Raw genomic sequence first — 25476 nt, 5'->3', positions numbered from 1 at the left:
TCATCCACCAGAACACAGGCACAAAACTTCACCAACCAGAAAACTTTCACAAAGCACTGGTCCAACTTCACCCATGGAGAGTAGAATTCACAATTAAGAGGAACAATGACCTACCAGCCTGCATAAAGGAGACCTCAAACATAGTAAAGTAAACAAACTGAAAGAAAAACATGCAGCAGATGGAGGAAAATGGTAAACAACCACAAGACAAAAAAAAAAAAGAAGAGGAAACAGGCAACCTACTTGAAAAAGAATTCAGAGCAATGATAGTAAAGATGATCCATAATCTGGGAAATAAAATGGAGGCACAGAAAAATAGATTGGAGGTATGGATGAAGATGATACAAGAAATGTTTTAAAAGATTCTAAAAAAAATAAAGAGACAATCATCAATGAACAACACAATAACTGAAATTAAAAATACACTAGAGGGTACCAGTGGCAGATAACTGAGGCAGAGGAACAGGTAAGTGAACTGGAAGATAGAATGGTGGAAATAACTGAAGCAGAGTAGAATAATGAAAAAAGAATAAAAAGAAATGAGGACAGTCTCAGAGGCCTCTGGGACAACACTAAGCACACCAACATTCAAATTATATTGCTCCCAGAAGAGAGAAAAAGAAAGGGTGTGAGAAGATATTTCAAGAGATTATAGTTGAAAAATTTCCCTAACATGGGAAAGGAAATAGCCACCCAAGTCCAGAAAGCCTATAGAGGTCCATACAGGATAAACATGCCAAAACACATATTCATCAAACTAATGAAAATCAAACACAAAGAACAAATATAAGCAGCAAGGGAAAAGCAACAAATAACACACAAGGGGATCCCCATCAGGCTAAGAGCTTATTTTCCAACAGAAACTCTGAAGGCCAGAATGGAGTAGCAGGATATGCTTAAACTGATGAAAGGAAAAAATCTACAATCAAGATTACTCTATTCAGAAAGGATCTCATTCAGATTCAAAGGAGAAATCAAAAGCTTTACAGACAAGCAAAAGTTAAGAGAATTTAGCACCACTAAACCAGCTTTATAGCAAATGCAAAAGGAACTTTTCTATACGGGAAACACAAGAGAAAGTAAAGGCCTACAAAAACGAATCTCAAACAATAAAGTAGATGGTAATAGGATCATACATATCAATAACTACCTCGAATGCAAATAGATTAAATGCTCCAACCAAAAGACCCAGACTAGCTGAATGGATAAAAAATCAATACCCATATATACGCTGTCTACAAGAGACCCACCTGAGACCTAGGGACACACACAGATTGAAAGTGATGAGCTGAAAAAGATGTTTCATGCAAATGGAAATCAAAAGAAAGTGGGAGCAGGAATACTCATATCAGATAAAACAGGCTTTAAAATAAAGACCATTACAGGAGAGAAGGAAGGACACTATATAATGGTCAAGAAATCAATCTAAGAAGAAGCTATAAGAATTATAAATATATATGCACTCAACATAGGAGCACCACAATACATGAGGCAAATGCTAATGACTAATAAGTGGGAAATAAACATTAACACAATAATAGTCAAGGACTCTAACACTCCACTCACACAAATGAACAGATCACATAGACAGAATATTAATAAGGAAACACAAACTTTAAACAATATATTGGGCCAGTTGAACTTAATTGATATCTACAGGGCATTCCATCCAAAAAAAAAAAGAGTAGATTTCACTGTTTTCTCAAGTGCACATGAAACACTCTCCAGGATGGATAATACCTTGGGTCACAAATCAAACCCTGATAAATTAAAAATAAATAAATAAATCATTTCAAACATCTTTTCTGACCACAAAGCTGTAAGATTAGATAACTACAGGGTGAAAAAAAGAACTATTAAGAAGTCAAACACATGGAGAGTAAACAATATGCTTCTGAATAACCAAAAGTTCACTGAGGAAATAAAAAAAAAAATACCTAGAATCAAATGACAATGAGAACTCAAAATCTATGGGATGTATTACAAGTAGTCCTAAGGGGGGAGGTAATAGCAATGCAAGCATACCTCAAGAAACAAGAAAGAAATCAAATAAATATCCTAACCTTACACCTAAAGCAACTAGAAAATAAGAACAAAATATCCCAAAGTCAATAAAAGGAAAGAAATCATAAAGATCAGCACAGAAGTAAATGAAAAAGATACGAAGGAGACAATAGCAAAGATCAATAAAACTAAAACCTGGTTCTTGAAAAGATAAATAAAATTGGCAAGCCATTAGCCAGACTCATCAAGAAGAAAAGGGAGGAGACTCAAATCAATAATATAAATGAAAAAGGAGAAGTTACATTAGACAAAGCAGAAATGCAAAGGCTCGTAAGGGAACACTACGAGCACCTTCATGCCAATAAAATGGACAAACTGGAAGAAATGGACAAATTCTTAGAAAAGTATAAACTTCCAAAACTGAACCAGAAAGACACAGAAAACATGCATAAACCAATCACAAGCACAGAAGACAAACAAAAGACCAGGACCAGATAGCTTCATGAGCGAATTCTACCAAAAGCTTAGAGATCTATCAACTAGCATACTCAAACTCTTCCAGAATATTGCAGAGGAAGGAAAACTCCCAAACTAATTCTACAAGGCCACCATCACACTGATACCAAAACCATAAAAAGATGTCACAAAAAAGAAAATTAGAGGCCAACATCACTGATGAACACAGACTCAAAAATCTTAAACAAAATTCTAGCAAACAGAATCTAATAACACATGAAAAAAGGATCATACATCATGATAAAGTGGGCTTTATCCCAGCAATTCAAGGGTTCTTCAATATATGCATATCAATGCAATACACCATATTAACAAACTGAAAGACAAAAATCATGTGATCTCTCAATAGATGCAGAGAAAGATTTTGACAAAATTCAACACACATTTATGATAAAGCTATCCATAAAGTAGGCATAGAAGGAACAAACTTCAACATACTAAAGTCCATGTATACAAGCCCATAGCAAACATTATTCTCAATGGTAAAAAAACTGAAAACATTTTCTCTAAGATTAGGAAAATGTCACTCTTTCCACTATTATTCAACATAGTTTTGGAAGTCCTAGCCACAATAATCAGAGGGAAAAAAAAGAAATAAAAAGGAATGCGTATTGGAAAATAAGAGGTAAAACTCTCACTGTTTGCAGATGACATGATTCTATACATAGAAAACCTAAAAAATGCCACCAGAAAATTACTAGAGTTAATCCGTGAGTTTAGTAAAGTTGCAGGATATAAAATTAATACACAGAAATCCCTTGCTTTGCCACACACTAACATTGAAATCTCATAAAGAAAAATTAAGGAAATATCCCATTCACCATTACAACAACAAAAACAAAGAATAAAATACCTAGGAATAGACCTACCAGAAGAGACAAAAACCTATATGCAGAAAACTATGAGACACTGATGAAATTAATCAAAGATCACACAAACAGATGGAGAGATATACCATGTTCTTTGACTGGAAGAATCAATATTGTCAAATAAATGTATTACCCAAAGCAATCTACAGATTCAATGCAATCCCTATCAAACTACCAATGGTATTTTTAACAGAACTAGAACAAAAAATTTTAACAATTTTTTGGAAACACAAAAGGATCTACAGAGCAAAAGCAATCTTGAGAAAGAAAAAGAGCTGAAGGAATCAACCTTCCTCAATTCAGACTACACTACAAAGTTACAGTTAACAAGACAGTATGGTACTGGCAATAAACCAGAAATATAGACTGATGGAACAAGGTAGAAAGCCCAGCGATAAACCCACACACCTACAGATACCTTATGTTTTACAAAGGAGGCAAAAATATACAATGGAGAAAAGACAGCCTCTTCACGAACTGGTGCTAGGGAAACTGGACAGCTACATGTAAAAGAACGAAACTAGTATCCCTCCTAATACCATACTCAAAAATAAACTCAAAACGGATTAATGACTTAAGTGTAAGGCCAGAAACCATAAAGCTCTTAGAAGAAAACACAGGCAATGCACTCCTTGACATAAATCAACAGCAACATCCTCTATGACCCATCTCCTAGAGTAATGGAAATAAAAACAAAAATAAATAAATGGGACCAAAATAAATTTAAAAGCTTTTGAACAGCAAAAGAATAAATAAGGTGAAGAGACAACTCTCAGACTGGGAGAAAACAACAGCAAATGAAACAACTGGCATAGAACTAAGCTCCAAAATATACAACCAGATGATGCAACTCAATAACAGAAAAACAAACAACCCAATGAAAGAGTGGGCAGAATACCTCAACACACATTTCTCCAAAGAAGACATACAAATGGCTAACAAATATATGAAAAGATGCTCAACACTGCTCATTATTAGAGAAATAAAAATCAAAACTACAATGAAGTATCAACTCTCGCTGGTCAGAATGGCCATCATCAAAAAGCCTACAAACAATAAATGCTGGAGAGAGTGTGGAGAAAAGGGAACTCTCTTATGTGTTTGATAGGTATGCAAAATGATACAACCACTATGGAGAACAGCATGGATATTCCTTAAAAATCTATGAATAAAACTACTATATGACCCAGTAATCCCACTACTGGGCATATACTCTGAGGAAACCATAATTTAAAATGACATATGTACCCCAAAGTTCATTGCAGCATTATTTACAGTAGCTAGGACATAGAAGCAACCTAGATGTCCATCAACAGACAAATGTATAAGGAAGTTGTTGTACATATACACAGTGTACTATTACTCAGTTATAAAAAGGAATGCATTTGAGTCATTTCTAATGAGGTGGATTTACCTAGAGCCTATTACACAGAGTGAAGTAAGTCAGAAAGAGGAAAAACAAATATCATCTATTAACACATATTTATGGAATCCAGAAAGACAGTACTGACGATCCTATGTGCAGAGCAGCAAAGGAGACACAGACATAAAGAACAGACTTTTGGACACAGTGGGGTAAGGAGATGGTGGGATTATTTGAGAGAACAGCATTGAAATATATACTTTACCATATATAAAATAGATAGACAGTGGAGTTTGATGTAGACACGGAGCCCAAAGCCAGTGCTCTGTGACACCTTAGAGGGAATGGGGGGCGGGGGGCGGGGATGGGAGCTGGTATCAAGAGGGAGGGGACACAGGTATACCTATGTCCAATTCATGTTGATGTATGGCAAAAATCACCACAATATTGTAAAGTTATGATCCTTCAATTAAAAATAAATAAGTAAATATAAAAGAGATGTGGTACATGTATACAATGGAATATTACTTGGCCATAGAAAGAACACATTTGAGTCAGTTCTAATGAGGTAGATGAACCTTGAATCTATCATACAGAGTGAAGAAAGTCAGAAAAAAACGAATATTGCATACTAACACATATATGTGGAATCTAGAAAGATGGTACTAATGATTTGAACCTATTTGCAGAGCAGCACTGGAGACACAGACACAGAGAACAGACTTGTGGACACAGTGTGGGAAGGAGAGGTTGGGATGAATAGAGAAAGTAGCTTTGCAACATATACATTACCATATGTAAAATAGATAGCCAGTGGGAATTTGCTGTACCATGCAGGGAGCTCAAACCGAGTACTCTGTGACAACCTAGAGGGCTGTGATGGAGTGGGAGATGGGAGGGAGGTTTAAGAGGGAGGGGTATATGTATGCCTATGGCTTATTCATGTTGATGTTTGGCAGATACCAACATAATATAAAGCAATTATCCTCCAATCTAAAAAAATTAAATTTAACACAGAAGGATTTCATAATATTGATGAAAGGGTGAACTCTTAAAACAAATATTCACTGCTTCAACTTTGTCATTAACATAAACAGAAATATCACCTAACTTTCACAGTGAAATTTCATTCTTTTCTTAATTGCAAACATAGCTTGCTACTGTATAAGAACTCGTCAAAAATCAATGACAGCATTTTCTGAAAGTCAATTAGTTACAAGGAATTTACTGTAAAACGTAATGCCTATTTTATTATTATTTGTAAATTATGTGCTACATATATCTAGTATCAGTAATATACATGTATCATAAAGTTCATATTTATTAAAATATTCTATATCGTTTATCTACATATTTCATGCCTGATTTATCCAACACAGCCAGAGTTGTTAAACACTTACCAGCATACCACTATCTAATCATTTCATCTTTTCATTATTTTTCATTCAATGTACCTAAAAATTTAGACTTTGGTATACAGATGCAGAAAAGAGTAAACACAAATTCTTGGCATCTAAAAAAGGCATAATATCCACGGGTAATGAGAATCCTATTTGTTTTGACATGTGACAAAGGCAAAGGTAATCATGTTCTTTTTGCTTATCTATGAAGTTTAATATAACCAAAATTTGAGGAGAAAGGAACATAATGACATTGTACACAACTCCAAAGGTAGCCCCTTTGGATCTTTAAGGAAAGATATAAGCATCTGAATGCAGTTCCAAAGAATAGCAAGAAGAGATAAGAAAGGCTTCTTCAGCAATCAATGCAAAGAAATAGAGGAAAACAACAGAATGGGAAAGACTAGAGATCTCTTCAAGAAAATTAGAGATACCAAGGGAACATTTCATACAAAGATGGGCTCGATAAAGGACAGAAATGGTATGGACTTAACAGAAGCAGAAGATATTAAGAAGAGATGGCAAGAATACACAGAAGACCTGTACAAAAAAGATCTTCATGACCCAGATAATGACAATGGTATGATCACTCACCTAGAGCCAGACATCCGGGAACGTGAAGTAAAGTGGGCCTTAGAAAACATCACTATGAACAAAGCTAGTGGAGGTGATGGAATTCCAGTTGAGCTATTTCAAATCCTGAAAGATGAAGCTGTGAAAGTGCTGCACTCGATATACCAGAAAATTTGAAAAACTCAGCAGTGGCCACAGGACTGGAAACGGTCAGTTTTCATTTCAATCCCAAAGAAAGGCAATGCCAAAGAATTCTCAAACTACCGCACAATTGCACTCATCTCACATGCTAGTAAAGTAATGCTCAAAATTCTCCAAGCCAGGCTTCAGCAATATATGAACCGTGAACTTCCTGATGTTCAAGCTGGTTTTAGAAAAGGCAGAAGAACCAGAGATCAAATTGCCAACATCTGCTGGATCATGGAAAAAGCAAGAGAGTTCCAGAAAAACATCTATTTCTGCTTTATTGACTATGCCAAAGCCTTTGACTGTGTGGATCACAATAAACTGTGGACAATTCTTAAAGAGATGGGAATACCAGACCACTTGACCTGCCTCTTGAGAAATTTGTATGCAGGTCAGGAAGCAACAGAACTGGACATGGAACAACAGACTGGTTCCAAATAGGAAAAGGAGTACATCAAGGCTGTATATTGTCACCGTGCTTATTTAACTTATACGTAGAGTACATCATGAGAAATGCTGGACTGGAAGAAACACAAGCTGGAATTAAGACTGCTGGGAGAAATATCAATAACCTCAGATATGCAGATGACACCATCCTTATGGCAGAAAGTGAAGAGGAACTAAAAAGCCTCTTGATGGAAGTGAAAGTGGAGAGTGAAAAAGTTGGCTTAAAGCTCAACATTCAGAAAACGAAGTTCATGGCACCCGGTCCCATCACTTCATGGGAAACAGATGGGGAAACAGTGTCAGACTTTATTTTTTGGGGCTCCCAAATCACTGCAGATGGTGACTGCAGCAATGAAATTAAAAGATGCTTACTCCTTGGAAGGGAAGTTATGACCAACCTAGATAGCATATTCAAAAGCAGAGACATTATTTGCCAGAAATGGTAACCCACTCCAGTATTCTTGCCTGGAGAATCCCATGGATGGAGAAGCCTGGTAGACTACAGTCCACGGGGTCGCAAAGAGTCAGACATGACTGAGCGACTTCACTCACTCACTCACTCACTCAAGGCTATGGTTTTTCCTGTGGTCATGTATGGATGTGAGAATTGGACTGTGAAGAAGGCTGAGTGCCGAACAATTGATGCTTTTGAACTGTGGTGTTGGAGAAGACTCTTGAGAGTACCTTGGACTGCAAGGAGATCCAACCAGTCCATTCTGAAGAGATCAGCCCTGGGATTTCTTTAGAAGGAATGATGATAAAGCTGAAATTCCAGTACTTTGGCCACCTCATGCAAAGAGTTGACTCATTGGAAAAAACTCTGATGCTGGGAGGGATTGGGGGCAGGAGGATAAGGGGATGACAGAGGATGAGATGGCTGGATGGCATCACCGACTCGATGGACATGAGTCTGAGTGAACTCCGGGAGTTGGTGATGGACAGGGAGGCCTGGCGTGCTGCGATTCATGGGGTCTCCAAGAGTCGGATATGACTGAGTGACTGAACTGAACTGAACTGAAGACGCTATATAAGAATTTGACTTCTTGGCAACTTCCATTAGTAGAAATCCAAAGCATTATAGATGTCCACATTGACTCTCCAGCCTAATCCCCTTATTTCCCTATAGGAAAGGCTGTGGTTTTTTCTTATCTCCCAAACATACATTGTGCTTTCCAATCCCTATCCCTTCACTCAAACTCTTCATTAGGGATGACCCTTCCTCACAAACTACTATTTGAAGAGTCGTGTCCCCAGTACACCACTAGGACTAACCATCAGTTCATAATCCACTAATCTGTTCTAAGAAGGCTGAGGCTTTTCGCAAAAAACTCAAGATTTTCTCTAATACCCAAAAGTGCATATATTTTTCTGTGCATATTTACCCCTTCAGAGAAATCCTTTGCCTTTGTCTGTTGAAAAATATCAGTTAGGAAAGGATCTGTAAAGCATTCTGTACATCTAAAAATATACATCAATTCAGTTCAGTCGCTCAGTCGTGTCCGACTATTTGTGACCCCAAGAATAGCAGCATGTCAGGACTCCCTGTCCATCACCAACTCCTGGAGTTACTCAAACTCATGTCCATCGAGTTGGTGATGCCATCCAGCCATCTCATCCTCTGTCGTACCCTTCTCCTCCTGCCCCCAATCCCTCCCAGCATCAGGGTCTTTTCCAATGAGTCAACTCTTCGCATGAGGTGGCCTAAGTACTGGAATTTCAGCCTAAGCATCAGTCCTTCCTATGAACACCCAGGACTGATGTCCTTTAGGATGGACTGGTTGGATCTCCTTGCAGTCCAAGAGACTCTCAGGAGCCTTCTCCAACATCACAATTCAAAAGCATCAATTCTTCGGTGCTCAGCTTTCTTCACAGTCCAACTCTCACATCCATATATGACCACTGGAAAAACCATAGCCTTGACTAGACGGACCTTTGTTGGCAAAGTAATATCTCTGCTTTCTAATATGCTATCTAGGTTGGTCATAACTTTCCTTCCAAGGAGTAAACGTCTTTTAATTTCATGGCTGCAGTCACCATCTTCAGTGATTTTGGAGCCCAGGAAAATAAAGTCTGACACTGTTTCCACTGTTTCCCCATCTATTTCCCATGGAGTGATGGGGCCGGATGTCATGATCTTTGTTTTCTGAATGTTGAGCTTTAAGCCAACTTTTTCAATCTCTTCTTTTACCTTCATCAAGAGGCTTTTTAGTTCTTCTTCACTTTCTGCCATAAGGGTGGTGTCATCTGCATATCTGAGATTATTGATATTTCTCCTGGCAATCTTGATTCCAGCTTGTACTTCTTCCAGCCCAGCGTTTCTCATCATGTACTCTGTGTTTAAGTTAAATAAGCAGGGTGACAATATAAAGGCTTGACATACTCCTTCTCCTATTTGGAACCAGTCTACATGCAAACATACATATATATTTTTTCAAGGGATTAGATATAGTAAACTGTGCACTTGAAAAACTGAAGAACTATGGACGGAGGTCCATAATATTATACAGGAAGCAGTGAACAAAACCATCCCAAAGAAAAAGAAAAGCAGGAATGCCAAGTGGTTATCTTATGAGGCTTTACAAATAGTAGAAGAAAGAAAAGAAAAGAAAGAGAGAAAAGAAAAGGTTCATCCACCTAAACGCAGCATTCCAAAGAATAGCAGACAAGAAGGCCTTCTTCAATGAACAGTGCATAAAAATAGAAGAAAACAGCAGAAGGGAAAAGACTAGAGATCTCTTCAGGAAAACTGTAAATATCATGGGAACATTTTGCCCAAAGATAGGCACAATAAAGGACAGAAATGGTAAAGATCTAGTAAATGCTGAAGCGATCAAGAAGAGATGGAAAGAACAGATGGTGGAAAGAATACATGGAAGAACAGTTCAAAAAAGATCTTGAAGGACAGGATAACCACGATGCTGTGGTCAGTCACCCAGAGCCAGACATTCTGGAGTATGAAGTCAAGTGGGCCTTAGGAAGCACTGCTGTTAATAAAGCTAGTGGATGTGTTGGAATTCGAGTACAGCTATTCAAAACTCTAAAGGATGATGCCATCAAAGTATTGCATTCAATATGTCAGCAAATCTAGAAGACCCAGCAGTGGCCACAGAACTGGAAAAGATCAATCCTCATCCCAATTCCCAGGAAGGATAGTGCTAAAGAATGTTCTAACCATCAGACCATTGCACTCATCTCCCATGCTAGTAAGGTCATGTTTAAAATCTTGCATGCCAGGCTTCAGCATTACGTGAACCAAGAACTTCCAGACATCCAAGCTGAATTTAGAAAAGGCAGGGGAACCCGAACAGAAGGGGATTCCAGAAAAAACATCTATCACTGGTTCATTGACTATGCTAAAGCCTTTGACTATGTGGATCATAACAAACTGTGGAAAGCTCTTAAAGATGGGAATACCAGACCATCTCATCTGTCTCCTGAGAAACCTGTATGCAGGTCAAGAAGCAAGAGTTAGAACCCTGTTTTGAACAACTGATTGGTTCAGGATTGATAAAAGAGTATGACAAGACTGTCTGCTGTCACCCTGTTTATTTAACATATTCACTCAGTACATCATGAGAAATGCCAGGATGGATAAGATGAGTTACAGGATGGAATTAAGATAGGTGGGAGAAACATCAACAACCTCAGATATGTGGATGATATCACTCTAATGGTAGAAAGTGAAGAGGAACTAAAGAGTCTCTTGATCAGGGTGAAGGAGGAGAGTGGAAGAGGCGGCTTAAAACTAAAGATTAAAAAAAAAAAAAAAAACTAAGAAAATGGCATCTGATCCCATTAATTTATGGCAAATAGAAAGGGAAAAAGTGAAAGTAGTGACAGATTTCTCCTTCATTGGCTTTAAAATCACTGTGGAGGTGATTCCAGCCATGAAATCAGAAGATGATTGCTTCTCAGCAGGAAAGCTATGACAAGCCTATACAGTGTGTTGAAAAGCAGACATTATTCTGCTGACAAAGGTCAGCATAGTCAAGGCTACAGTCTTCCCAGTGGTCACAAACAGTTGAGAGAGCTGGACTATAAAGAAGGCAGAGTGCCAAAGAATTGATGCCCTCAAACTGTGGTGTTAGGAAAGACTTCTGAGAGTCCCTTGGACAGCAAAGAGATCAAATCAGTCAATCTCAAGAGAAACCAACCCTGAATGCTCATCGGAAGGACTGATGCTGAAGCTCCAGTATCTTGGTCACCTGATCTCAACAGCCAACTCACTGGAAAAGTCCCTGATGCAGGGAAATATTGAGTGCAGAAGGAGAAGAGGGCATCAAAGGATGAGATGGCTGGATGACATCACTAATGATGCAATGGACATGAACTTGGGCAAACTTCAAGAGATGGTGAGGGACAGGGAGGCCTAGCATGCTACAGTCCATGGGGTTGCAAAGAGCCGGACACAACTGGGTAACTAACACAACACATATATTTACTGATATATGAGTGTTTTGCAGTTTACAAGTAAAAACTGTTAATATTATTACTTTTACTATCACCATCATAATTTTTCAAGATGTCTCCTCTCCATTATTACCACCTGTTGTTTTTCACCTGCAACATCAATAGGATTTAATTGCTTGAAATCAATTAGGAAAGTTCAGAATACTGAAAAATGAACTGGAGAGCTGGCATTACAGATAGGCACTATATTCACAAGGGACTTTTAATAGTAGATTTGGCAGTCTGATTTTAATCAGTTTTTTGCACAAGGGAATGTTTGAAGATAATGTTGAGGAAAGATTTTTCTGACTGAACTATGCAGTATAGTTTGGAGCAGAGAGCTAGGAAACCATCATGTGTACTAAGCCACTTCAGTCATGTCTGAATCTTTTGAGATGCTATGGAATGTAGCCTGCCATTCCCTCCTCTGTCGATGGGATTCTCCAGGCAAGAACGCTGGAGTAGGTTGCTATGCCCTCCTCCAGGGTATCTTTCCAACTCAGGGATAGAACCTGCATCTCTTATATATCCTACATCTCTTGCATTGGCAGGCAGGTTCTTTACCGCTAGTGCCACCTGGGAAGCCCCAGGAAACCATAGGATATAGCTATAAAATAACAACAACAATAGCAAGAGCAATGAGGAGGATATGAATTAGTTGGAAGAGGAGTGGAAATAAGAGAAAGAGGAGGAGGAAGAGATATAGCATCTGTAGCTGCTGCTGCTGCTGCTGCTAAGTCGCTTCAGTCATGTCCGACTGTGTGCAACCCCAAAGACGGCAGCCCACCAGGCTGCCCCGTCCCTAGGATTCTCCAGGCAAGAACACTGGAGTGGGTTGCCATTGCCTTCTCCAATAGCATCTGTAGATAATATTTACCAAATACTATATACAAAAACACTAAAGATAATTATCTTTGGCAATATTTACAACAGTTTTCAGCATTGGCATTATCTCCATTTTGGAGATAAAGCAATGAAAGTCGTGAGCAGTTGAGTACAGTGCAGAAGGTCACAGTAAGTTTTATCTGAAATGTAAATCCAGGCAGCCTGACTCTTGAGTCTAAATTTGAAACCACTCTGCTGAATAGTTTAGACACGTGATTTCTCTGAGGTTGCTATACACCCATGATGGTCCAAGATAAGATTAACTCAACAGTATTTTTATAAAATTTCACTTGAGAACTGTCAATTAGACAATACTTAGTTTACAATTGAGAATATACTTGTATCTTCCTACTGGGGACTACTATAAACACCAAAGATATATACTACAACAGTAGGCTGAAAGGGATTAAAACCAGAAAATACAGAAACTCAAAAGAATCTAAGAACTTCAGAACTCAGGAGAGAGAGGTCATATCAATGCTCAAAACTAGCTAAATGGAAACTCTTTACATTCAAATCTGGGTTCAAGGTATCAATCTTATACAATTCTAATAAGTGATTATCAAATTTTATAATCGAGTGTTTATATATCCTACCTAGGATGACAATAAATTTTTTAAACATCCATAAACTGTTAACTCATACATAAACAATTTAAGTTTATATATACAAGGAAATTTACAAATGAATCTCCCAGTGCACTTTCCATACCTGCCATGGCTAACTACATGTAACAATTCTTTCTGTTATGTTCTGTGACTGAAAATTAATAAATTAGTATCTCTTTGATGAAATATATCCATATTCTAACAGTTTCTCTGTGTATTCACTTGCAAATTTTTCTCATTTGTAAGACACATCTTTAGTATCAAGGTAAATCAATCATAAGAAATTCTCTGGTAAACAGGTATACCCCCTATGAAAAATGAAAAAAAAAAAATCCTACTGTTTAATAGCTCTTACACACTAGCAAAAACACAAAATAATTAATAATAGTCCACCAATAACTTGGACATCATACACCATATCACACACACACACAGCTTAAACAGTACAGAAGAGAAAGGATAGTGTTTCCAACTATCAGGACATCTAAAATGCCAGAGCCAAAAGAGATGAGGTCCTAAAACTTTTACAGAACAAACTTAAATGGTCTCCATGCAAAGTGAAACAATTAGCCATCCAGATGTTTCCAGCTGGGTAATTAATGTACAGAAAAGATCCCATTTGACTCAATTTTGTTCCACATTACAGGCAGCTGTTAATAGTAGCAATTCCAAAGCAATTTAGTAACTATACTTTGAATCATAAAATTATAAAGGTGAGTATATCCATCTTATCATATTCAGTTCTTAGCATTACACCAAATTATTTTTTACTTAACATTTCTCAATAGATTTTGTTGTTGCTATTACTATTATTTTCTTACCTGATCTTCTCCTTGCATAGCTTGCTCTTCAACTTTGTCCTAAAGGGGAAAAATAATTTATGAAGAAAATACAGCAAAGGAAAAGAAAATCAAAAATTTTAAAAAGAAGTTAAGCTATTAAAAAAGCAAAGGTGAGTTAGTAGTAATTTCTGCATAGTGATTTTCAGTTCTACTTTTGTGGGAATTGCTTAAATGCATTAAGTAATATTATTTTAGTACAGTTATTTAATCATCTACAAATCAACCTGACTATATTTATTTGCAAGCAACATTTCTACATCTTATAAAACATTTATTTTTGTGAAATTTTGTAAATAAGGCTTTTACAATCAAACTGTTCTATCACTTAAGCTTCTGGCATCTCTCTCATTCAAGATTACTGATTCATCATCTGAAATATTAATAATATGTATATGTATTTAGTTCCCACCCCCATAACTGGAGATAAAATTCACCTGAGTCTGGAGACTTCTACTCTTGGGAATTTCATTTCTCAGAAAGGCAAACCATGATAAGAACTCTTTCTCTGGTTCAAATTCTGACTACAAAAGAAATGTTTAAAAGTAACAGTGTCCACAGGAGAGAGTAACCATGTTATCTTATAGTTAGTAAGTAATAATGAAGGAAGGGAATGGTAGGCATAGTCAGACACATGTCTTGCTATTAATAGAATGACATTTCCAGCAGCTGTCCAAATAGTTCAAATCCCCCATCACAACTGTAATGTACCTCAAAGTCAGTATAAAAATCAACCGGCTACCAATTCTTGAATTTAACTGTGAATGGACTTAAGGAACTTCCGGCTCTATAGGCTTTGTAAGTGATAAATCACCTATTGAGATATTTAACATAATTTCCCTAACCTTCAGCTTATCATGCAATCTGCTACTACAGAGCCAGATATAGTGAAATAGTTGACCATGTACTAATCTTTAAACTACACATCTATAGTCTTTATATTTAACTTTACTTTCTATTCATAGGGCAAGAAAAAATGAGATTGTAGAAAACCAAAAATATCAAGTTATTTGAATTGTATAGTTTTATAATTAGTTAAGATTTTTCCCTTGAAATGTTGAAGAATAGAAAGAAAGATGAACTTCAATTTTAAACATAAAACTGGTCAACCACTTGTAAAATAATGAAACTAGAACACTTTCTAACACCATACATTAAAATAAACTCAAAATGGATTAAAGATCTAAATGTAAGACCAGAAACTATAAAAATCCTAGTGGAAAACATAGGCAAAACACTCTCCAACATAAATCACAGCAGGATCCTTTATGACCCACCTCCAAGAATAATAGAAATAAAAGGAAAAATAAACAAATGGGACCTAATTAAACTTAAAAGCTTTTGCAGAACGAAGGAAACTATAAGCAAGGTGAAAAGACAGCCTTCAGAATGGGAGAAAATAATAACAAATGAAGCAACTGTCAAAGAATCTCAAAAATACACAAACAGCTCTTGCAACTCAATTCCAGAAAAATAAACGATCCAATCAAAAATGGACCAAAGAACTAAACAGACATTTCTCCAAAGAAGACATACAGATGGCCAACAAACACATGAAAAGACGCTCAACATCACTCATTATCAGAGAAATGCAAATCAAAACCACAATGAGGTACCATCTCAGGCTGGTCAGAAAGGCTGCTATCCAAAAGTCTACATACAATAAATGCTGGAGAGGGTGTGGAAAAAAGGGAACCCTCTTACACTGTTGGTGGGAATGCAAACTAGTACAGCTGCTATGGAGAAAAGTGTGGAGATTCCTTCAAAAACTTGAAATAAACTGCCATATGACCCAGCAATCCCACTGCTGGGCATACACACTGAGGAAACCAGAATTGAAAAGAGACACGTGTACACCAATGTTCATCAATGTTTACAATAGCTAGGACATGGAAGCAATCTAGATGTCCATCAGCAGATGAATGGATAAGAAAGCTGTGGTACATATACACAATGGAATATTACCCAGCTATTAAAAAGAGTACATTTGAATCAGTTCTAATGAGGTGGATGAAACTGGAGCCTATTATACAGAGTGAAGTAAGTCAGAAAGAAAAACACCAATAAAGTATATTCATGCATATATATGGAATTTAGAAAGATGGTAACGATGACCCTATATGCGAGACAGCAAAAGAGACCCAGAGATAAAGAACAGACTTTTGGACTCTGTGGGAAAAGGCGAGGGTGGGATGATTTGAGAGAATAGCATTGAAACAAGTATATTGCCATATGTGAACTATATAGCCAGTCCAGGTTTGATGTATGAGACAGGGAACTCAGGGCCAGTACACTGGGGTCACCCTGAGGGATGGGATGGGAATGGAGGTGGGAGGGGGATTCAGGATGGGGGACACATATACACCCATGGCTGATTCATATCAATGTATAGCAAAAACCACTAATTGTAAAGTAATTAGCCTCCAATAAAATAAATAAATTTTAAAAATAAAAAAAAATAAAAAGAACCAAGTTATAGAAACTAAATAAACATATATTGGTGGTAAAGCAAAGCAAGTATTATAAAAGTTAACAAATACAAAAATTAGTTGCATAAGCTCCCTTCACAGAACAGAGATTCATCCATTTGGGTGAAAAGGTTTAAGTATTTGAGTAATCAGTTTAGATCAACTTTACTATACTTATAATATAACAAATGAAATGAAGATAGCCAAAGTGATAATGTCTTAGAGCATACTATTAGTTATCCATAAGAGTTGTATCACAGAAGGCAGAGTGAAACTATGTCTAATTTACATTCATAAACAGTCCCAATTATTTTCATATCTAGGTATTTTACCAGTACACTTAAGGATATTTCATTAATAATGTAAGCTCCACAAATGCTGCTATTGATTAGCACACATTGCTCTGGGATACTTAGTAAATTAGTTAACTGATTTTTTTCTTTTATATTTAATTTGTTTAAAGTTATTGAAATATAACTTCATTGTACTTGAAAAAAAGGAAAGAATAAAGAGCATTTTAATGAAAAATTTTGTGCATGTCAGAAAGGTTTATGTCTTCAGATGGGAGACAAATATTTTTAAATTTTATTATTAAATAAGCCCCAAAAAGGTCACTGCAGGTAAGATTAATATGAATGAGTTGTCTTGAAGCTAAGAAATGAGTTACCTGAGCTTTCCTTCTAACTGCTGAGGAGTAAGCCATCTGCTTCATCATCATTTAAATCACATTCCATTGTCATAATTTATAACCATTTTTTATAGTGGCATGGCACTAAGAGGCAAACTAAGAGGCAAAAGGAAGGCTAAAGGAAACTGTACAGTAACCTGAGGATATGAAAACACTGCTTGGCAGGCTGATTTCACTGGAATTTTTAAAGTATACTTTAAGAATTAGTTCCACCATGGAAGTAAAGGTAATCATTTTTTATTACATCCCTCTAGTCAATATTTCAAGAAGTGTCATATATGAATATTAACTTTCAGAATGTCTACTGCTCTATTGCCAGTTCCAAAGTACATGAGGTTTTATACCAGTGAGCAATAGTGGCAATAAGGAAAAAGAGCGCTTTTCTTTATCAGAATTTTCCAAATACAAGAAAATAACGCATAAAATAAACTAAAGACCCACACTTGGTGCCACTGTCTGAAAAGCTGGAGACAGGAAGTCAAAACTTATGTTTCTTATTATAGAGTGATGCATTCCCTCTCAGATGTAAGCATGAACTAGGTTTGAGGACACATTCCAAAAACAACACATAAATTATTTTTTCATGTAATAAAATGGATTACAATTGGATGCTGTGAAATGACCATCAACATTCCTTTTATTTTTAATTTTTGCAAAATTATTTCTTATGTTTTGTTAATTTTCCTAGAATAGATGATTAATTGTGAAGCCTCAGAAAGTTTCTCCAAACTCTGTAAAAGGCACTGGTAGTCAAATGGAGAGTTGAAGTTCAAGTAATTCCTATTATTTCATTCCAGAAAAAGAAACTTCGCTACTGCTCTAAAGGATATAGCCCTTGATGCTCCAGAGCTGAAATTCTACTTATAATAACATCATCTTTTCATACGTTTAGTAATTATTTTCACATAACAAACTATATGAAGCCAAATTTTCATTTACTAATTGGTATAAAACCTCAATGGTTATCTTTTGAGGTATATCAAAATTAATTTACTGTGTATACACTGTCAAATGAGTATGAACATAGCTAGAATTATTCATAACATAAAAAAATCTCCTGTTTCCTTCAATACTGTTTTTACCTAGTATTGATTCTTGTAATTAAAGAGAAGATCCAATAGCAAAAATGGAAAATCCACTAAAGACAGATTTCCAATTTCATGTTTTGATGACAAATCCAGTGAATATTTTCTGACTGCATGAGGCTATACAGTTTAAAAACTTGTGATTATACATCAGCATCTGTCAGTAAGTGTTCCTTTGTATTTCTAGAATGGATTTGAGGTGTTTTTTTTAATTAATTTATTTTAATTGGAGGCTAATTACTTTACAATATTGTAGTGGCTTTTGCCATACATCAACACGAATCAGCCATGGGTGTACACGTGTCCCACATCCTGAACCCTCCTCCCACCTTCCTCCCCATCCCATCTCGCAGAGGCCTCCCAGTGCACTGGTCCTGAGTGCCCTGTTTCATGTATCAAACCTGGACTGGCAATCTATTTCACATATGGTAATATACATGTTTCAATGCTATTCTTTCAGATCATCCCATCCTGGCCTTCTCCCACAGAGTCCAAAAGTCTGTTCTTTATCTCTGTGTCTTTTTTGCTGTCTCACATATAGGGTCATCATTATCATCTTTCTAAATTCCATATATATGCATGAATATACTGTATTGGTGTTTCTCTTTCTGACTTACTTGATTCTGTATAATAGGCTTCAGTTTCATCCACCTCATTAGAACTGATTCAAATGCATTCTTTTTAACAGCTGAGTAATATTCCATTGTGTATATGTCCGCATTACAATGGAATATGTACACAGCTTTCTTATCCATTCATCTGCCAATGGATATCTGGGTTGCTTCCATGTCCTGGCTATTGTAAACAGTGCTGCGATGTGGGGTACACATGTCACTTTCAATTCTGGTTTCCTCGGTGTGTATGCCTAGCAGTGGGATTGCTGGGGTTTTTAGTCAATACAGGACAATACTATATTAACCAACAAAATATTAATACAGGAAAGTATGAAAAATCAATACTCCTTTTGTTGAATTTAAATATGCAAACCTGATGACAGTAATAGCTCATGAACAAATGGTATATTTAAGAAGGCTCAAACAAAAGTAACACAAACAAGTTTATTATATTTGGTTGACCTATATTTCCCTGTCAAACATACATCAATTTTAATGTCAGAAAATATTTTGCCTCAAAACATACTGCTCAGAATTAGTGATAAATTTTCATTTTACATCTTTTGTAACATTTAACCCTTATGACAATGTCCTCCTCATATATGTCTCCATCAGTTAAGTTCAGTCGTGTCCAACTATTTGCAACCCCATGGACTGCAGCACGCCAGGCTTCCCTGTCCATTAACAACTCCCAGAGCTTGATCCAACTCATGTCCATCGAGTCGGTGATGCCATCAAACCATGTCATCCTCTGTCACCCCTTCTCCTCCTGCCTTCAATTTTTCCCAGCATCTGAATCTTTTCCAGTGAGTCCATTCATTACATCAGGTGGCCAAAGAATTGGAGCTTCAGCTTCAGCATCAGTCCTTCCAATGAATATTCAGGACTGATTTCCTTTAGGATTGACTGGTTTGATCTCCTTGCAGTCCAAAGGACTCATAAGAGTCTTCTCTAACATATCCCCATAACTTCTAGTAATTTCCTGGTTCTTCTGATAATCTAGTCTCTTGATCCCTCTCATCCTTCTCATTCTGTCTTTCACTCCTCTGTCCTTTCACTCAGGGACTGAACTCCTGTCTCCTACACTGCAGGTAGACTCTATATCACTGAGCCACTGAGGTTTCCCAAATACGGTATAGTAGTTTATAAATGATTCCTTGCTACATAAAGTCAAACAATGTTATTAAGATTATTATCTCAAAATCTCTGAATTGAGCTTTCTGACCTCCTTCATCAACACTTCCCAAGGTTTCCACTATCACCGTATATGGTGTTAGCTTTCAAAATTAGCTCTCTTAAATTCTGATTAGAGAAACCTGATTTCTCACAAATTTGAATCCCACAAAATTGGAATACAGAGTGTGTGGGAAAATCTTTTTTTTTTTTTACCATTATTTATTCTTTATTTACACTTTTTTTCAAAAATTTTACATTATATTGGAGTATAGTTGATTAACAACATGTAGTTTCAGGTGTATAGCAAAGTGATTCAATTATACACATACATGTATCTATTCTTTTTCAAATACTTTTCCCATTTAGATTATTACAGAGTATTGAGTAGAGTTGCCTGTGATATACATTAGGTCCTGTTTGTGATCTGTTTTAAATATAGCAGTGTGTACATGTCAATCCCAAACTCCCAATCTATCCCTCCTCTCACCCTTAACCTTGGTAACATACGCTCATTATCTAAATCCTGTAACTTTTTTTGCTTTGTAAATAAGCTTGTTTGTCTATTATTTGAGATTTTGCATATAAGCAAGATCATATATTTATCTTTCTCTGTCTGACTTCACTAAGTATGATAATCTCCAGCTCCACCGTGTTGCTGGAAATGACATTATTTAATTCTCTGTAATGGCTGAGTAATATTCCATTCTATATATGTACCCTATCATCTTTATCCATTAAACAACTGATGAACATTTAGGTTGCTTCAATGCCTTGGTTATTGTAAACAGCACTGCAATGAATACAGGGTTGCATGTACTTTTTCCAACCATGTTTTTTTTTCCCAGATATATGCCCAGGAGTGGGATTGCTGGATCATATGGTAACTCTATTTTTAGTTTCTTAAAAACGTCCATATCATCCTCCATAGTAGTTGTACCAACTTACATTCCACCAACACTGTAGGAGGGCTCCCTTTTCTCCACACCTTCTATAGCATTTGTAGACCTTCTGATGATGACCACACTAATCGGTGTAAGTAAATATCTCTTTGTAGTTTTGATTTGCATTTCTCTAATAATTAGCAATGCTGAGGGTATTTTCATGTACTTCTTGGCCATCTGAATGTTTATTTTGTAGAAATTCCTATTTACTTTGCCCATTTATGATAGCATTTTTTTACATAGAGCTGCATGAACTGTTTATATATTTTGGAGATTGAAAGTGAAAGTGAAGTCGCTCAGTCGTGTCCGACTCTTTGCGACCCTATGGACTGTAGCCTATCAGGCTCCTCCGTCCATGGGATTTTCCAGGCAAGAGTGCTGGAGTGGATTGCCATTTCCTTCTCCAGTCACACTGCTTGCAAACAACTTCTCTCATTCTGCCAGTTGTCTTTTCGTTTTGTTTATGGTTTCCTTTGCTATGCAAAAGCTTCCTTTGCATAGCAAAGGAAATTATGTCACATTTTAAAAACACTCAAAAGTTTTTGCATAGCAAAACAAATTATGTCCCATTTGTTTATTTTTTAGTCAATCTAGGAGACTGACTAAAAAAGATAATGCTACAATTTATGTCAAAGTGTGTTCTTATGTTTTCTTCCAAGAGTTTTATAGTATATAATCTTACATTTAGGTCTTTAATCCATTTTGAGTTTACTTTTGTGTGTGGTGATAAAGAATATTTTAATTTCACGTTTTTTTTACATTTAGCTGTCCAGTTTTCCCACCACCATTTATTGAAGATACTGTCTTTTCTCCATGGTATAGCTTTGTCTCCTTTCTTGTAGATTAATTGATCATAACTATGACTATTTATTTCTGGAATTTCTATCCTGTTCAAAGATAAACATTCAGTAAAGGTAAGAAATCATCCACAGACAAAGCTAGCAGGAAAATTAATGGAAAAAGCATTAAAAATCATCTATATCCACAATATGGAGAAGGAAATGGCAACCCACTCCAGTGTTCTTGCCTGGAGAATCCCAGGGATGGGGAAGCCTGGTGGGCTGCCGTCTATGGGGTCACACAGAGTTGGACATGACTGAAGTGACTTAGCAATATCCACAATAAGGAGACATGAGATACCCATAACAATTAGTTGTAAAATATGATATCAAATACAGTAATCATGAGGGGAAGAGATTACAAATGCAAGGCCATTAAAAAACATTTGAAATTAAGAGATCAGCAACTTTAAAAATCTCCGAAAAAATATAAAAGAGCAGCATATGTATATATGATTGCTATATACTGCTAGATGACATATATATAGGACCTCAACTCCACTCACATATATTGCTATATTAAAACCTCATCAGATCAGATCAGATCAGATCAGTCGCTCAGTCATGTCCGACTCTGTGTGACCCCATGAATCGCAGCACGCCAGGCCTCCCTGTCCATCACCAACTCCCAGAGTTCACTCAGACTCACGTCCATCGAGTCAGTGATGCCATCCAGCCATCTCATACTCTGTCGTCCCCTTCTCCTCCTGCCCACAATCCCTCCCAGCATCAGAGTCTTTTCCATTGAGTCAACTCTTCGCATGAAGTGGCCAAAGTACTGGAGTTTCAGCTTTAGCATCATTCCTTCCAAAGAAATCCCAGGGCTGATCTCCTTCAGAATGGACTGGTTGGATCTCCTTGCAGTCCAAGGGACTCTCAAGAGTCTTCTCTAACACCACAGTTCAAAAGCATCAATTCTTCAGCTCTCAGCCTTCTTCACAGTCCAACTCTCACATCCAAACATGACCACAGGAAAAACCATAGCCTTGACTAGACGAACCTTTGTTGGCAAAGTAATGTCTCTGCTTTTGAATATGCTATCTAGGTTGGTCACAACTTTCCTTCCAAGGAATAAGCATCTTTTAATTTCATGGCTGCAGTCACCATCTGTAGTGATAGATATACACACAGAAAGGAATCCAGCCACAGCACTAAAGATAGGTATCAAATCAAAAGAGAAGAGAACAAAAGAGGAAAGGTAAAGAAAGAAGACCTACAAAACAACCCCAAAACACTTAACAAAATGCAATAAAAATATACTTATTAAGAACTACCTTGAATGCAAATAGACTAATCCTCCAGAAGACAAAGAGCAGCTGAATGGTTACAAAAACAAGACACACACACATTTATATGCATATTATATTTATTTAAACACATATTAAATATATATTTATATATATATAATTATAATTATATATATAAGAATATATATAAATCTGTGGTTAAAAATCTGTGCTTCAACTGCAGGGCCCACAGGTTTGATCCCTGGTTGGGAAATTTAGATCACACGGTGTGGCAAACAACAAACAAACAAGCAAACAAAACACACACAAATTTAAAGTCAGGGAATGAAAAAAATGTAATCCATACAAATGGAAATCAAAAGAAAGTCAGAGTAGCAATTCTTATGTTACACAAAATAGACTTCAAAGAGTCTATTTGAACAGAATTCAAAGACAGTTACAGAAAACAAAGAAGGACACTATATAATGATCAGGGAATTATTCCAAGAGGAAGTTAAAACAATTTTAAATATGTATGTACTCAAAATAGGAACATCTAAATACATAAGGTAAAGGTTAATGGACATGATGGGAGAAATCAATAATAACTCAATAATAGAGCATTTGATATCCCATGTGCATCAAAGGACAGATAAGCCAGATTAAAAAAAAATGAATAAGGAAACACTGACCTTAAATGACATATATTACCAGATGGTTCTAATTGCTACACACACACACACACACACACACACTAGGACAACCCATTCAAAAAAAGAAGAAAACACATTATTTTAAAGTGCAAATGGAACATTCTATAGGACAGATCACATGCTAAGCCACAAAATAAACAGCAGTGAATTTTCAAAATTTGAAATCATACCAAGCATCTTTTCCAACCATAACAGTATGAAATTAGAAAACAACTGTAAAAAAAAAAAAACTGTAAAAAACAAAAACATGTGGAGACTAAATAAAATGCTACTAAAGAACCAATGGACCACTCACGAAATTAAAAAAAAAAAAATACACAGAGACAAATGAAAACAAAAACATGACTATCCAAAACATATGGGATGCATCAAAAATACTTTTAGGATGGAAGCTTATAGACATATAATCTTACCTCAGGACACAAGTAAAACCTCAAATAAAAATTTAAAATTATACCTAAAAGAACTAGAAAAAAATAAACAAAACCCAAAGCAAGTAGAATGAAACAAAACATAAAGATCAGAGCATATATGAATGAAATAGTGACAAAAACAATACAAAAGATAAACGCAACTCAAATTTGGTTATTTGAAAATATAAACAAAATTGATGAACTTTCAGCCAGACTTATCAAAAAAGAAAAGGAATAAGCCAAATACATAAAATCAGAAATGAAAAAAGAGAGGTTACAACTGACCCTACAGAAATACAAAGGAACTTAAGAGTTTACCATGGACAACTGTATGTCAATAAAATCTAGAAGAAACGGAAAAATAAACAGAAATGTACAATCACCCAAGACTAAGCTAGCAAGAAACAAAAAAGATTAATATACCAAATACCAGCAGTGAAACTGATTTAGTTATTTTAAAAGTCTCAACAAAACAAAACTCCATGATCAGATGGATCTACAACAGAATTTTACCTTTCAGAGAATATAGTTAACAGCTATCCTTCTCAAACTGTTTCAAAATTTCAGAGGAATGAGTATGTCCAAACTTATCCTATGAGGCTAGCATCATCCTGATACCAACCAAACAAGTCACCAAAAAAAAAAAAAATTACAGACCAACATCACTGATAAACATAGATGTAAATATTCAACAAAATATTAGCAAATCAATCCAGAAGAACATTAATAATCTCATACACCATTTTTTATCTTAGGAATGCAAGGATTTTTTTCAGTACACACAAATCGATCAATGTGATACAACATACTGAAGAATAAAACTCATTATGATCATCTTAGTAGAAATAGAAAAAGCTTTCAACAAAATTGAGCATCCATTTATGATAAAATACCCTCCAGAAGGTGGGGAGGAAAAGGAACCCTCTTATACTGTTTCTGGGAATGCAAACTAGTACAGCCACTATGGAGAACAGTGTGGGGATTCCTTAAAAAACTGGAAACAGAACTGCCATACGACCCAGCAATCCCACTGCTGGGCATACACACTGAGGAAACAAGAATTGAAAGAGACATGTGTACCCCAATGTTTATCGCAGCACTGTTTACAATAGCCAGGACATGGAAGCAACCTAGATGTCCATCAGCAGATGAATGGATAAGAAAGCTGTGGTAC

The 25476-nt window shown here is 36.2% G+C and overlaps 1 protein-coding gene across 7 annotated transcripts in view; it reads right to left on the bottom strand.

The window, feature by feature from the left end:
• The window catches only part of LOC147340723 (uncharacterized), a 467968-nt gene that overhangs the window by 406653 nt on the left and 35839 nt on the right, over window positions 1–25476 (bottom strand). For 6 of the 7 annotated variants that reach the window (XM_086386242.1, XM_086386239.1, XM_086386241.1 and 3 more), the window contains exon 6: window positions 14122–14160. The exons of the other annotated variant lie outside the window; for it this stretch is intronic. Coding sequence is in view for 5 of the 6 variants with exons in the window: in XM_086386239.1 (XP_086242365.1) it covers window positions 14122–14139 (18 nt within the window). In the remaining variant the exon portion in view is untranslated. The remainder of the gene's footprint in view (window positions 1–14121; window positions 14161–25476) is intronic. 7 annotated transcript variants of the gene reach the window in all.

The sequence above is a fragment of the Bos grunniens genome, chromosome X (assembly GCF_055505025.1).
Source record: "Bos grunniens cultivar Pamir isolate PY7600 chromosome X, Bosgru_T2T1.0, whole genome shotgun sequence".
NCBI lineage: Eukaryota > Metazoa > Chordata > Mammalia > Artiodactyla > Bovidae > Bos > Bos grunniens.
Note: the sequence above shows the minus strand (reverse complement) of the source record. Positions and strands in the feature narration are given on the sequence as shown.